The 14,204-nt window shown below is 43.4% G+C and overlaps 1 protein-coding gene across 1 annotated transcript in view; it reads right to left on the bottom strand.

Annotated features, from left to right (window-relative positions):
- Positions 1-13,626, bottom strand: part of dock10 (dedicator of cytokinesis 10) — a 63,739-nt gene extending 50,113 nt beyond the window's left edge. The window contains exon 1 of the mRNA XM_030107837.1: positions 13,360-13,626. Coding sequence (XP_029963697.1) covers positions 13,360-13,467 — 108 coding nt within the window. The 5' untranslated portion in view covers positions 13,468-13,626. The remainder of the gene's footprint in view (positions 1-13,359) is intronic.
- Positions 13,627-14,204: the final 578 nt, after the last annotated feature.

Here is a 14,204-nt window from a genome sequence, read left to right as displayed (position 1 = left end):
CTGAAAAGCCCATCTGGCAGCGGCTGCTCCTTTTTACACAGCAAGTCATCGAAACTTGCACCATAGACTTGACTAGTTCTTTTGCCAGATGCCGTTCCTCTCCGATTCATTCACAGATCCACAAACTCAAGATAAAGACTTAACCTGAAGCATCAACAGAGTCCAACTGAAAGATTTAAGCACATCTTTGGGGCTGAACAATATCTTGCAAATTAATTTCTACTGCAGTATCAACACACACAATATACAAATTGTATAAAATTGACTTAATTGTGACGAATTATGCTTAAATGCACGATGCATTCATGCGCTCCAAATTCAAATGACAGAATTTCTCAAATAAATAAATGGAGTTTACTTTTATATAGAACTTTTTCACTAGCTGAACCCCAAGTGGTTTACAATGTTAGCCACACACACACACACACACACACACACACACACACACACACACACACACACACACACACACACACACACACGCGCGAGACACTCGCTCCACACTGAGAGCAGTTTTAAAGTTCAGTGTCTTTCTGACAAACTCTTCAGGATGGTGGAGCGAAATTGCAGAAGCTGAGAGCTGACCCACTCTACCGACTGAGCCACCTACGCCACGGTAATTGTTATTAATTCACAAAACCTGTGTGAATAAAACATTACAATAATCAACTGGCCAAAAAAGGCCACTGGTATCTGGAGGAACTAATGTCAGAACATAAAGTCTCTTCATGTTTTCACACCAAGATTGTCCAGGAATTTGGTTTGATTACCTTGTTTGGGTTGTATCAGGGTGGAGATGAGCTTTCACACCTGTGCAAATGTGCACGCCAAACTCCCAGTAAATCATGCTGATTCATCCTGACTTTTAATCATCTCTGACATATGAAGAAACCCTTATTGAACATATATTTAGTGTGCAAATCAGAGCCTACACACCATTAAAACACTGTGATGGTATAAGTACTATTGCTTTACCCACTTTGTGAACTACTTCTCTTGTCTGGAAAGCAATGGAGGTGAAAGCACCAACAATAACACAGCTTATACCTGGGCTCTGACCTGCCTCATTACAATAATTCCGTGTCTCTTGAGAGCGGATAATGGAAGAAAAATCTGGCTTGCAAGACGTGGAAAGCGGGGTATTACGCCACTGCTGTGCTGTAGAGGCAACGGACAAACACACAGCGACTGTCACAGAGCTGGTGGCTCATTAATTCATTCTCCCACATGGCGTCTCTCCACATCTCCCTGCTGTCGCACCCCCACCCCACCGCCCGGTCCTCGAATCCTACCCCGTCCCAGTCCGCAGCATTAAAGTACTGACAGCTGAGGTCAAGGGATTCCTGTAATAGATATTTGTGATGGTGCTCAACTCTGAGGTTGCACAGCTTTTTGGGGGGTTTCTATAGAAACAGGAGCAGATGTTTACAATAAGTAAGTCACTTTATTGATTCCCTTCGGGATATTATCCGTCTGCACTTGACTCTGTTAATCTGAATAACACATACTAGGAGCACTCCGCTTGCTTCACTAACCTCTAGGTCGCCTCAATAATGCAATTTTATGTTGGTACTCAGTTCATTCTATGGAGAACTTTAATGTAACCAAAATAAACACACTTTTCCTTTAGTTGTGATTTTCCTTCCAACAGAGTGAGCAATAATTGGAAACAGAAACAGAACCTTTTATACTGCTCAGAGGAGGCTATACGCCAAGACTAATCTGTTCATCAAAAGCTGACAATACTGGACAGAGAACTACTGCCACATAATAAATGCCATTCTCATACAGTGCTCATGATTAATTCCTTGGCATTGCAATGTAAGTTTAGTTTCTTTGTGCTCTAATCTCCAGCATTTGCACAGCTGTGAGGCCTCCTCTGTTTCCTGTTCAGGTAAGAAGGTCTCCAGCCAGCAGGACGGTTTACTGACTTCTCCCAGTGAGCCAAATCAAACTCTGAGCCACCCAAAGCCTTCAACTGGACCTCTATTACACACCTTGGCCACTGACACGATGAAATAGTAACTATTCCTCAAGCAGTTATCCCTAATGATTTCTGTTTCCTGTAACTGTGTCAGCTCGAGAAATGTGTCCTTGCTCTGAACTGGCCACATATTCATACTCAATCCAATATTTGCTTTCAGGCAGCGATTCCAAGAGCACATACCAGTAGAACAGATACTGTGGTAATCGGCTACTACTGTTAAAAACATAATGAACAATAATATCTGCTTCATTCCGAGATGATCAGTAAAAAATATATCATAATGGCAACCTCCAATGTGATGAAAAAACCCTGCTTGAGCTGCTAGTTTTGCAATTAATCATCCAGCCGTTACAGCCACACATGACGCCTACACAAAGCCTACATGTAACCTCTGCCTGACCTTTATACCGGCGCTAACAATCTACCAGACGCCCACTCAGCACTGCTCCCGCTCCCTGAGGTCCCAGTTTAGACTGAGGACGCAGCTGCTCTGAGTACTTTTCCTCATGCATGTTCATGTGTATTATCTTCTCTTACCTTTTCCACCCCTCCCTCACCTCTTTCCCCCCTCGTCCAAATCCCTCCCCGTCTCCCCCGTTTGCCCCATGCTCTTTCTTTCCTCAATTTCTTTTGCAGATCCCCTTTCAGCTCTCGAGCTGACGTTTAAGGCATGTAAACCTGATGTGCGCACGCAGAAACATACAAAGGGAGACCCAACTGGCCGAGTCAAGCGCTGCATCCTACAAAGGCTTAAAATCCAAAATGGAAAAAGACAAAACAGAAATCCTCCAGAGTCTTTTGAGATCAGCATCCACACACTTGGATCAAAGACATGGCTGTATGGCAATGGAGAAAGAAACATTAACTGAGGCCTGAGAACACTGAGACCTTTTAAAACTTTGGAAGTCTCCATTTCTCCACAGTGAAATCTCTTTTTTGTCTGAAAAATTTCATGAACTCAGATTTCTCGAACTTTCCGGGTAAATTCATTATTTATTTATGATTCTTGCAAGACAAATGACAGGGTGACACTCCCATGTGTCATCGTCAAATCCTAGTTTGTTGACACAATAGAAATAGAAGCAAAAAAAAAAAAAAAAAAAAAGACAATCCACCAGAGAGGCACCGATGACAAATATGTTGCAAGCAACCGTCTAAATGACCACCTACACCGTTTTGTTCAACTCGGACGCTGTCATTACAAAGTCATAATGGATTCACCAATTTAAAAAGATAAAAACAAAACTATGTTGTCCAACTTATAGACTTAAATGGAAACATGGAAACATCTGACACACACTCTCGCTATAACTCCCCAGTTTGTTTCTTAATTAGATTACTTTCATGTCCGGTCTCTTCCTGCACCCTATAGAATGAACATAGTCAATGTGGGAAAGTCCAAATTGTGTATCCCTGTACATTTAGTGTGTATGTGAGTTTGTTCCAGTGTGTGTGTGGAGACAGAACACAGTGTAAGGGCAGCGGGGCACGGGGGTCGGATGGTAATGGCACTAGCATATTCAGGCCTCCTACTCTGGAATGCAACACGAGGGAGAGAGACAAAACTGCAATTCACTCGCACAGTCACTGAACTATTCTTAGTCCAGTATGTGAAGTGGACCCCCCCCCGCCTCTGCATCACTACCACCAACCATACCCCTCCTCCCGCAGAAAGAGTCTGGATGGATAAGTCGACGGTGGTGTCCGTTAAGGTGCGTGGCAGGACGGTCAGGCTGGATGAAGAGCTTTTAGCAAGAGGGAGAGGATAAAAGTTAAGCTCCGCCGAGGCAAAGCCTGGTCAGCTCTGTCTAAATGGGGCAGTTCACTGGCTGTGAAGCCTTTTCCAAAGAGCCTATTGTAAAGGTCCACTGGCACAATGCGAGAAGCCCCGGGGACCTCTCTCACTCCGTGTCACTCCTCCTCTCATGTGACCGCCTGCAAACACTGACCTCCACACGGGCACATACCTTCTCAACTTAGCCTAAACATCATTTTCTCCTCCATCTAATACAGATCAGTCATGCTCAATTTCAAGGCTACATGCATTTTGCAATTAATAATAATAATAATAAAAAAAAGACAACACACAGCATCTGCACTGTTGAGATCACGCATCACTCACAGTTCAAACAGTGAGGGGATTCAGCAGGAGACAGCGTCAATAGTGACAGTGACGGCCTCAGATTTCTTTTTTCTCTTCACTGCTTTTATTCCTCTGTCCTTTTCTGAATGAGTCATTGAGAATATTGGGACGGACACGCACCGAGGCCTGGCAGTGCACGTTCCTACTGTCAGTGGGCAAACACGGCTGATTCGGCTGCAGCTCAGTCATAACAAATGTCAAAGGGCTATTCATCTCTTCTAATCCGTTTCTCTGTTCTCTCGCCCACAGAAACACACACACACACACACACACACGGGACTGTGACTGTGGAAGGACAACTCACTCAGCTTAACAAGGATTGAGGACTGAAGGACAAAGTGAAGGTAATCCAGTTGATTTTGGGAAAAGGATTAGAAGTAGAAAAAAAGTGTAAGCAATTAGTGACTCGGTGTGAAAATAAAAAGAAAAAGCCCCCCCAAAAAAAACACCTTGAAAAGAAGGGAATGCAGGGAGGTACACAGTAGAAAGACAAATTAATGAGGCACCAGAAAGCTGAGGCAGGATGGGAAGGTGGATTGACAGAGACATTTTTTGATTAAATATCTGGAATGGTTTGAGTACAAAAATTCAGGCTGCATGTCGGCACCATGAACAACCACACAGCACCTGCACTGTTGTTCCTATAACTCACTGCATCACACAGAAATACGGTGAGTATAATACAAAACAAAACCGATTCAGTTTTTGAACTAAAGAAATGCTCATGTGACAAAAACAGGTCACTGTCTGCAAAAACTGTAGTCTAAGCTAGATGTCAAAAAGTGATCGCTGCTCACCTCTTGTAATTTAAAAAACTGGAACTCCAAGTGCCTTCATTTCTGAGATATCTGAAAGTTTAAATTATGAGTGTTAATCATTTGGTCCAGAGGCCAAAACCATCCTGCCAGAGGGTCAAGTGTCAGGTACGGAAGAAGACACTGACTGGATTTTTTATGATGAAAGTGCAACAATTGTGTATGATTTATATACTGAGGCTTGCTGTGCAGGAGCAGCAGACTAAAGAAATTAAAACCCAGGTGAACAGATCATAGTTGCAGCAATGAAAACTTTACACCTCATTGAGGAAGTGGTAGAAGCACTAAAACCCAAATGTGAGGTTAAATGAGTGAAAATGCCCCAACAGAATATTTCAGTGTTTTCTGCACCAGAAGGCAAAAATTGCAAACATATTTCTTTTAAATGTATTACTTGTAAAAAATGTTTCACAATTTTAACTCAGATAACCATTTAAGGCTTTTCAAGGTCACGTTTTTACAAGCGAAAGCAGCACAATTGAAGTTCTATAAGCCATTAAAGGAGCAAACTGCACTCATATGAGCAGCAATTCCTTCATAATTCAGCTTGTCGGTAGGGTCTAACATTGAGGAATGGAGCAGATAAAACAGAGCTCAGGCATGACGTTATATGTGACACAGTGAAGAGGAGGTCTGACAGAGGAGCGACTGATCTGAAATGACTGAACATACAGATTCAGACAGTTCGGAGGCGCCGTGAACAACGACACAGCTCAAAACCCGTCACACGCTGAGCTGTTCTGGAACTTGAAAGTGCTCAGCGTGAGAAGGAAATAAGATGAGTATGACATCCTGTTTCACATCGTCTATGAGCATGAACACGATATAGAGTCAAATTATCACGACCTGGTTTGACACCGATGCAGAGCAAATGACGCATTCGCAAGCGGAGACGGAGGGTTGCACACGCAAAGTGAGGTTCCTCCTCAATATTATTCATCTCATGAATCAGCTGCAGTGCTGTAGGTCATGCAACGCCGAGCACAAGGGGTGACTTAGACACACATAATCAATCACTGCAAGGAAAGCCAGATTCAAGCTCCGTTCCACTCAAAAACATGTTGAGGTCAATGTTGATTCTCTTAGATGCTTGACTGTAGACATTGCCACGAAATCTAAATTTTTAAATTTCTCTGAACACAGAAAGCTTTTAACACCCAGGGTTCATCATATCCCTGTAGTCAGTTGCCTGTCCTCTCACTCTGTACCTTCCTGTTGGGTTTCAGTAGAACTGGAAATTCATCATCTGTGCATCTTCCCATCATCAAGTCTGCGTCGAGCGGATCAGCTTGTTGTTTGACGTGAAGCTGTTTGTTGCTCTCTCAATCCATCCTGTTCTTTTCCTCTCTCATTGTCCTCTAATCCCAGGCAGTGCAAACAGAAAGAAGCCATCTCCAAAATGAGTTTTTCCCTTTTTGTTGTCACCACAGTTTGCTCGTGTGGGATTGGTTGTTTGTCTGTTTGTTTCTGTATATTTAAAGTAGCATGAGATGGCTATGTTGCAGATTGGGCTATATGAATAAAACTGAAAGAAAAAACAAAAAAAGCGCTTGGATGCTTGGATGGATCATGGATGGATGGAGGATTTATCTTCAACATGCTGCCACCCATCAATGTTAATTTAAAACTGCAACCTTTTGTCACTTTTAGTTTCCTCTCGTCAAGAGAAGCTAATTATTTGCTACAAAAATGAACTTTGTTGATTGAATTAATTACTTCATCATTTCTATTTGTTTACAGAAAGTTTTCTTTTTAATTATTGACAAAGGATATTGGCTCAAAACCATCTCTTTTGTACAGTCCCCTTTCAATGGCTTCCCAGAAATTCAAGGCCAAGAGGAAAAGCCGATTTTCTATTGATTCCTGCATATTAGTCTATACAATGTTAAACGCAGCCTGAATTCGAGAACAAAAACTGCCTTTGTGAATCAACTGTAGTCGCAGGCAAGAAGAAAAAGGTTTTTGGTGAATTGTAGCTTAAAATTAAATTCTTTAAATAGAAACAATAGAAACGACAGCATAACTCTTCTAGTTTCTGTTCTGTGAATTGAAGAACTGGAACACCTCCCATTACTGTCCACAGATCAGCGGTGCAGGACAAAAGTGTGTGTGTGTGTGTGTGTGTGTGTGTGTGTGTGGGGGGGGGGGGGGGGGGGGGGGGGGGGGAAACGGACCAGAGAGCAGCAAGTACAAAGATTACACTATCAATTCCTCTTTCTTTAAGCAAAACATTTTTTTTTCACAGAATAAATTTCAAACTCGTTGAAAATGTTAAACAAGTGGAGCAACAACAGGAGATTATACAAACAGACTTATACTTTTTCTTGTCTATGGATTCAAACAGCTGTTAACAATGTCGTATGATATGAATAACATTGCAAAGCCAGGCCTTCAAACAAAAACGGCTTCTTGGCGTTGAGCGTTTGAGGGTTTGTCATGTGGCCTGAGCTCTGTGGGTGGGGACTCATCCTCCCACACTGTGAAAACCACTGCTGCAGAACATGCAAACAGCAAATTCATACAGACAACTGCAGCATAGTTACAGTACAAAGCCCAGCAATACGAAGACACTATTACATCTGAAAAATGCTAGACACAGTAGCAAACATCAGGACAGAGAAGAGCACAAGCTGCTGGAAACAGAGTTTCATTTTAAATGCCTCTGAGAGTTTTAACACAGAGATACTGAATCGCTCCACTTCGTCTCAACCTTACTTGTTTTCTCTCTGGGTTTTTCCCTCTTTGATGGTCTAAATCTCTGAAATGACAGTTTGAGTCAGTCATTGGCTTCATGTCTCTACCGGCATGACTGGCATGAGATGGAAATGTCAAGATCTGTGACAGACTCCTTCAGAATGGCTGATCTCAGATCAGATGAACCAACAGATTCCCAATATTAAAGAAAAGCAAGAAGAACAATGAAAAGTAGCACAGAAGGCGACAAGTATAAGAGTAGGTGTTCAGTAAGAGGATGGGGGAGGTGGGTTATGGACACAATTAGATGAGTAAATCTTGTGTGCTGGGAGCTGCTCCACAAATTAATTAATGAGATATGTTAGAAAACGAGAGAGCGTGGGAACAGAGGAGTGACAAGAGAGATGAAATAAGAGAAAGGAAAAGGAAAAAAGCAGAGATATGTGATCGCAGGGCTTCCTGTTAGAATTCCATCCTAATTGACCCTTCTCTGTTACCATGGTTACAGCAGCATGGCGGTAGGAAGAGTAATTACGTGTAATCCAAGCAGTTTCTGGTCCCATTGATTTGCAGCTGTATCGGTTTGACTAGAAGACATGAGATGGGCTTATTAACTGCTGCCAGCGACTAATAAACGCAACAATGAGGACAAAAAGAGTCACACAATCAGTAATAACAAACTCTGCTGAGATCAGCAACAAACTCCTCTGCATAGAGCCTACAAAGCCAAAACAGGGAGTTGGCTGGTTGTTTACAACAACCACCAACACCACCACAAAGACACAAAAGCAGACACATGCAAGGCTACCATGCATACGTGCAGGATAAATACTCAAACCAGACGTCACACTCATAGCACCTCAGGCAGTCGACATGGTGCATCATGGAGCGAGCGCAGAGTCAGACTGACAGCGTGTCCCCCGATGACGGCACACGCCCACAACACATCTCCGAGATACGTCTACCAAGCGTCCCCCCCGTCACCACCACCACCACCAACAACAAATGAGCACTCCACACAGTATGACACACATTTTCTGCCCCAGACAAACAGACAGACCCTGTCACGGCATTTTAGTGGAAAAACAAGGGCATCTCTCACGAAGAACAAGACTGGTGTGAACCCTGAAGCCAGAGAAAGCAAAGCAGAGAAAATTAATCTAATGTCTTGTGATATAATTAACAAGAAAAAAATGAGAAATACATCTATGGCTTAAACAGTGACAGACTGATGCTGACTGAGACAGCATAAAGATAGAAACCAACATCAATATAATAAAACTGACAATAATCTAGATCTGCTCATATGTCTTAATCAAAGAAAAAAACCACAGAGCGTGGTTTTCCTTCTTTAAATGTTGCTCGAACTGAATTTACAGAATATGAAAATGAGAAGGGCAAAAAAGAGGATAAGATCATGTCTTTTCATTACAAAGTTATGGCGGTTTGGCCAAACTTTAACTGCAAATTTCTCTAGAGCGAGTTCATGTGCGACTGACTCCATGACACTCATCCTTCTGCTCCATCTTGCTGTGTCCCTTCAAGTGGTTCTTGAGGAGCTGCAGCCGTGACACTTACTGTATGTTCAGTGTAGCCAGCGCCTCGGACCCTTGAGGAGCTTAGCATTCCTATACAGCCGGAGAAACCAGGCTGTCACCTGTGAATAAAGCAGATGGCCCCCTCCTGTCCTACTCTGTCAACAGCACATGGTTCAACACGTTATTTTTTCACTGGCACAGTACACAAAGATTCATCAGAGAAAAGTGGTCATTGACTTATAGATATCTATGTTGACAATATTTCATAAAACTGTAACAACTACTGAACTTATCAGAACTTGGTTCCTCATTATTACCTTAATCGTAGATGAAAAGAGTGCGGGGCCACGCAGTGGAACAGTGGTGAGCGTTTCTTTCTTCAAGCTACTCCTTCAAAGATCTAAGCGTGCATTTGAGGTTAACTGGTGACCTGTGTTGACTGTACCCTGCCTTCACTCAGTCAGCTGGGATTGGATCCAGCATCCTGCTAACCCTGATCAGGATATAAGCGGCACAGAAGAGGTGGATGATGGTAGTTTATCTTAGTCATGTTGTTGTTGTTGTTTCTTCTCCTCATTATAAGTTCAAACTCCTGAAATTGTACACCAATCAAGATTTTTGGAAAACATCCAGAAAATGGGCCTCCCAAAATACCGATGTGCAATCAGGCTTCAAACTAGCGGTACCATAAGGGCACAAATTATGCCAAGGACAAAAAAAAGCGTTACCTGCTAAAATTACGACAAAACTAGGCCTTTATAATACTGTAAACTGGACAACCCACTGACTGCCATGAGCATAACGTGGCCAAAGAGAGACTGCGATCATATACAAACAACCCTGCGCCACTGGGCAAACAAACACGGAGCAGCAGTGCGATGCCAGGCTGGGCATGTTGGCCCCGATCTCTGGCTGTGTGGCGAGTGTGGCTGGCATCCTGAAGGCATGGTACGACATGTGGTCCGCCCCAGCAGGCAGCCGGACTCATGACAAGAATGACACTTGTGTCTGCACGACTCTGCTGCTCACTTTAGCTGAGAGGCATGGTGAACACCAAAAGCCAGCCAGCACCGAGTTACCATACAGGAGACTCCTTTATGCATTAATATGTTTGAAAAGCTACAAATCATACGTTTTTAAAACAAAACTTTACCTTTATTTATGAAAAAAAGCAGTGTGTCTGTCGTAATAATGTGTTCAGTGTGAAATGCAGCCCAGAAAATAAGCAGTGAGGGATTCCATGGTCACTGAAACAACAAACGATCCTTTTCCCCCCAGTAGGTTTAAGCCCTATTACATCTTTCATTCTTGTATCACACTTGCTTCCTGAATATTTGAGGATGGGTGGGCTGACCACTCTGGGAAACAGTGAGGCAGTCACGGCGCTGCGATTGCCCTGAAAGAGTAGTTCATCAGAAGAAAATCCAGCGCGTACCTGTGGGATTTACCAGGTATCATATATGCCACACACTCGCAAATACAGACACACTTTTCACAGACAATTCAGGAGCTGTGCCGACGTGACGGAGAATTCACGCAGAGCAGAGGGGCACCGAGACTCGAGGAAAATCAAAAAAGAGAAAACAGTGTCAGGCAGCTCGAATATAGAGGCAGTCCTATTGAGAGAACGGGGGCGAAGTCAAGGAAGCAGCGGTGACATTAGCTGAATGAATAAAACTGGCGTCTATGAAAAAAAAAGAGGGGGTTAGTGAGAAAGAGAAAGAGCCTCACGCTTCACTGGATGTTATGCCATAGGGCCTGATTGTGCTGACCTGGTTTCTTTCACCAACAAAGGCCGTGCATTAACACGCTCACAAAAACGCCCGCACACATGCACACAGCACCGCTGGACATTTACACACCCACTTAACCTAAGCCTGTTCCTGCACTACCTGCACATTTACACACATGCTTACTCTTCCATTCAGCATCCCCCGCATTCTCTCTCTACACACATTTCTGCTTTCAGCATTTGTAGGTAAAAATACTTGAAGTGGCTAGCTTTCGGCATTTTTCACCATTTCGCCAAAATAGGAAAACATAAATCAGTCAGTCTTGCCGGATAATCTTTTTTAAATTATTATTTGGATTAAATAATCAGATTATTAGTCAGACTTTTCATCTCAGTCCTCATTTTAGGCTGAAAAAACAAACAGATTTTTGTTATTTATGGCTATAGGCTTGGGTTAATTTTTATTTCCTGTGTGATTAGTGATGCTAATACAGCTGTGTAGATGAATATATGCTGACAAATATGATTGTCATATCAGAGGCTGAGATCGGTTCAGACGATGAATAACGACACTTTCATGCTTGGAGCTGAGATAAAGAATAAGACTATATACAGATTGCATGGGTGCCTTTTTGATAACAATGGTTGGAGATAAAATACTTGAGCTTAGAGCTTATATTGGATCAGAAAACAGATCTGTGGTATTGCCCAGCACTACATGAGGTGGAGGTGAAGACAGAGACAATCGAAGGTGCTTGTAGAAGCACACAGACGGCACAGTATCATGTGAACATGTGACATATGATCATACGAATGCAATATAAAGAAACAGTCAAGCAAACAAAGGTTTCTATCGGTCATTTGGAATGTTTATTTGTGCTCCTGTTATCTTCCCTATGACACTAGATATGAAACAATTCGGGTTGTTAAAGACTAAAATACTTTGATTAATTGAGCAGCCTCTGTTGATTAATTTACAAACACTTAAACTTTTTTCCTATTTAAAATTCAGAATTTTCAATTTGAAGAACGTGATCGCATAATGCAATGTACATTGTGCATGTTAACACCATGATAACAATAGATTTGTGATATATTGTGCAGCCCTAAACCAAACACAGTTATGTATGCACACATTGAAGCTATCACACAAATCAAATTCCACACAAATCATGCTGTAGGCATACAAATCTGTGTACGCCTACATCCAAACACACACTAACAAGTGGATTCACAGACACATAATGGGGAATACATTCATATCTACACAAACTGAGATCCAAACACAACTCTCAACCTGTTCACACAAGTCATTCGGCTCCTATAAAGCCACGTTTCATTGATTGTGAACCTATTCAGTCATTTTAATCCTCTGTCAAGCAAAATCACATTTTCCCTCTTTATTCCAATCAATCGTGCCTATAGGCTGTGCTGTGCCTGTGTCCCACTGACACACTAACACCAGAGTGAGGAGGCTGTGCAGCAACAGCAGCAGCAGCAGCAGCAGGACTGGAGAGGAATGACCTTCTCTATGCTAATATCCACTGAGAGCAGCGGAGGCGCACATGCACACACAAGGTAGAGGATTTGCCCCCCTGCCAGATGAATCAAAAAGGACATCATTAAAAAAAAAAAACACAAATCCCGGCTCCTTCTGTTTGTGGAGTGGACCCCATGGTTCCCTCTCTTCACCCCTCCTCCCACAATACATGTCAGTCACAGCCCCTCCATGTTACAGCCCGACACACCCACTGGAGCATCCTTCACATTTCCAGCTTATCTAAATAGCTCGATATCATAATTAGTCGCGCATGAAGCCAAACCAGCGAACGAAGCTTCCCCCTCTCCCGCCCTTCCTCCGCGCCTCCATCTTCCCCGGTGTGTCCGTGCAGATGCAAACCGCTGTCTGCGTCCTGCCGCATCCCACTAACCTACTGCCGCTCGCTTTATTTATTCACTTACCCGCTCACACCACGGTATAAACTCCAACCCACAGGGGGGATATGATGGGCGCTACGACTTTATGGCCACATTACCAGCCAATAAGCGGGTTAGCGATACCCGAGGGTCATAAATTGTGTTTGTGCAGAGATTTTGGCCATTCAGAACGTATTGGATTCCTCCCACTGCAGGATCAATAGGCAGGAGCAGCCGCGCGGCATTGCTGCACCGTGTCGCTCCCACCGCAATAAAACTGAAGATGCAGCAGGCATGTCGATGCGACTGCGTCTGCGTCTCTCCCCCCAAAAAGAGAGACCAAACCCAAGAGAGAGGTGGTGAAACCAGCACCGAGGGCCGACAGGTGGTGATGCGTACCCCCCATCACACACACACACACACACACACACACACACACACACACACACACACACACACACACACACACACACACACACATTACTACCACCATGTCTCCCCCGGACAATCCGCCCGGGTGTAGTACTACTCACCGTCACTGCGGAGTGTCTGACCGCGTTGCACGCCGTCTGCCGGATCTCCGCCGCGCTCCCCGGTTTCAGCAGGTTCTTGGTGAATCTCCGGGTGGATTCGGCTGCCATCTCCACATCTGCGCACACCAGCCCCGCCGCTCTCTGCTGCAGTCACTGGCTCCTCACATCAGCCTGGCGAGCCGTGTTTACACACGTACATATACACACACACGCGCGCACACACTCACAGACGCGCACACACACGTCTTGCACTCAGTAGTAGAAGGGGGGTTCACACACGAACACACACACACATGCAGAGCGCAACGAGTATGACTATTACGCACGGATTGTGCGTCAAGTTCACCGGAATCTAAACGCTGCTTCTGGTTGAAGCTTTCAAATTAAACGACTTGAGATTGTAAACTGAAATAGACATCTTGCACTTTCAGTGTGTAGTTTACTGAATTTTATTTTATTTATTGAACAAATAAGATGCCTTGCATTGCTTATTTTGTGCCACTGTATTGTTACGCCTATCCATCTTCCATTTTGCTTTATCCAGCCCAGATATGCAGTATGTCAGTCCCGGACAGGATACCATCACAGGAGGAGAAACAAGCACACACACACATTATTTAAAGTCACCAGTTTACCTCAAACTATGTAAGGAAACTGGAGGACTCTGTGAAAACTATGAACACCCAACACAGATTTATAGGATTAATGAAAACAAGTTGGTCAATTATTTCAATTACTTAATCTTTTGTGCATCAAACACTGGGGAAAGTTACTTTTTAGAAGTATTTAGTTATAGTTACTGGCTACTTCTTCAAAAAAGTAAAAGTTCTATATTTTAAAAATAG

Source organism: Salarias fasciatus, chromosome 14 (assembly GCF_902148845.1).
Source record: "Salarias fasciatus chromosome 14, fSalaFa1.1, whole genome shotgun sequence".
In the NCBI taxonomy this organism is placed as follows: Eukaryota; Metazoa; Chordata; class Actinopteri; order Blenniiformes; family Blenniidae; genus Salarias; species Salarias fasciatus.
This window is presented reverse-complemented; position numbering and strand designations above follow the sequence as displayed.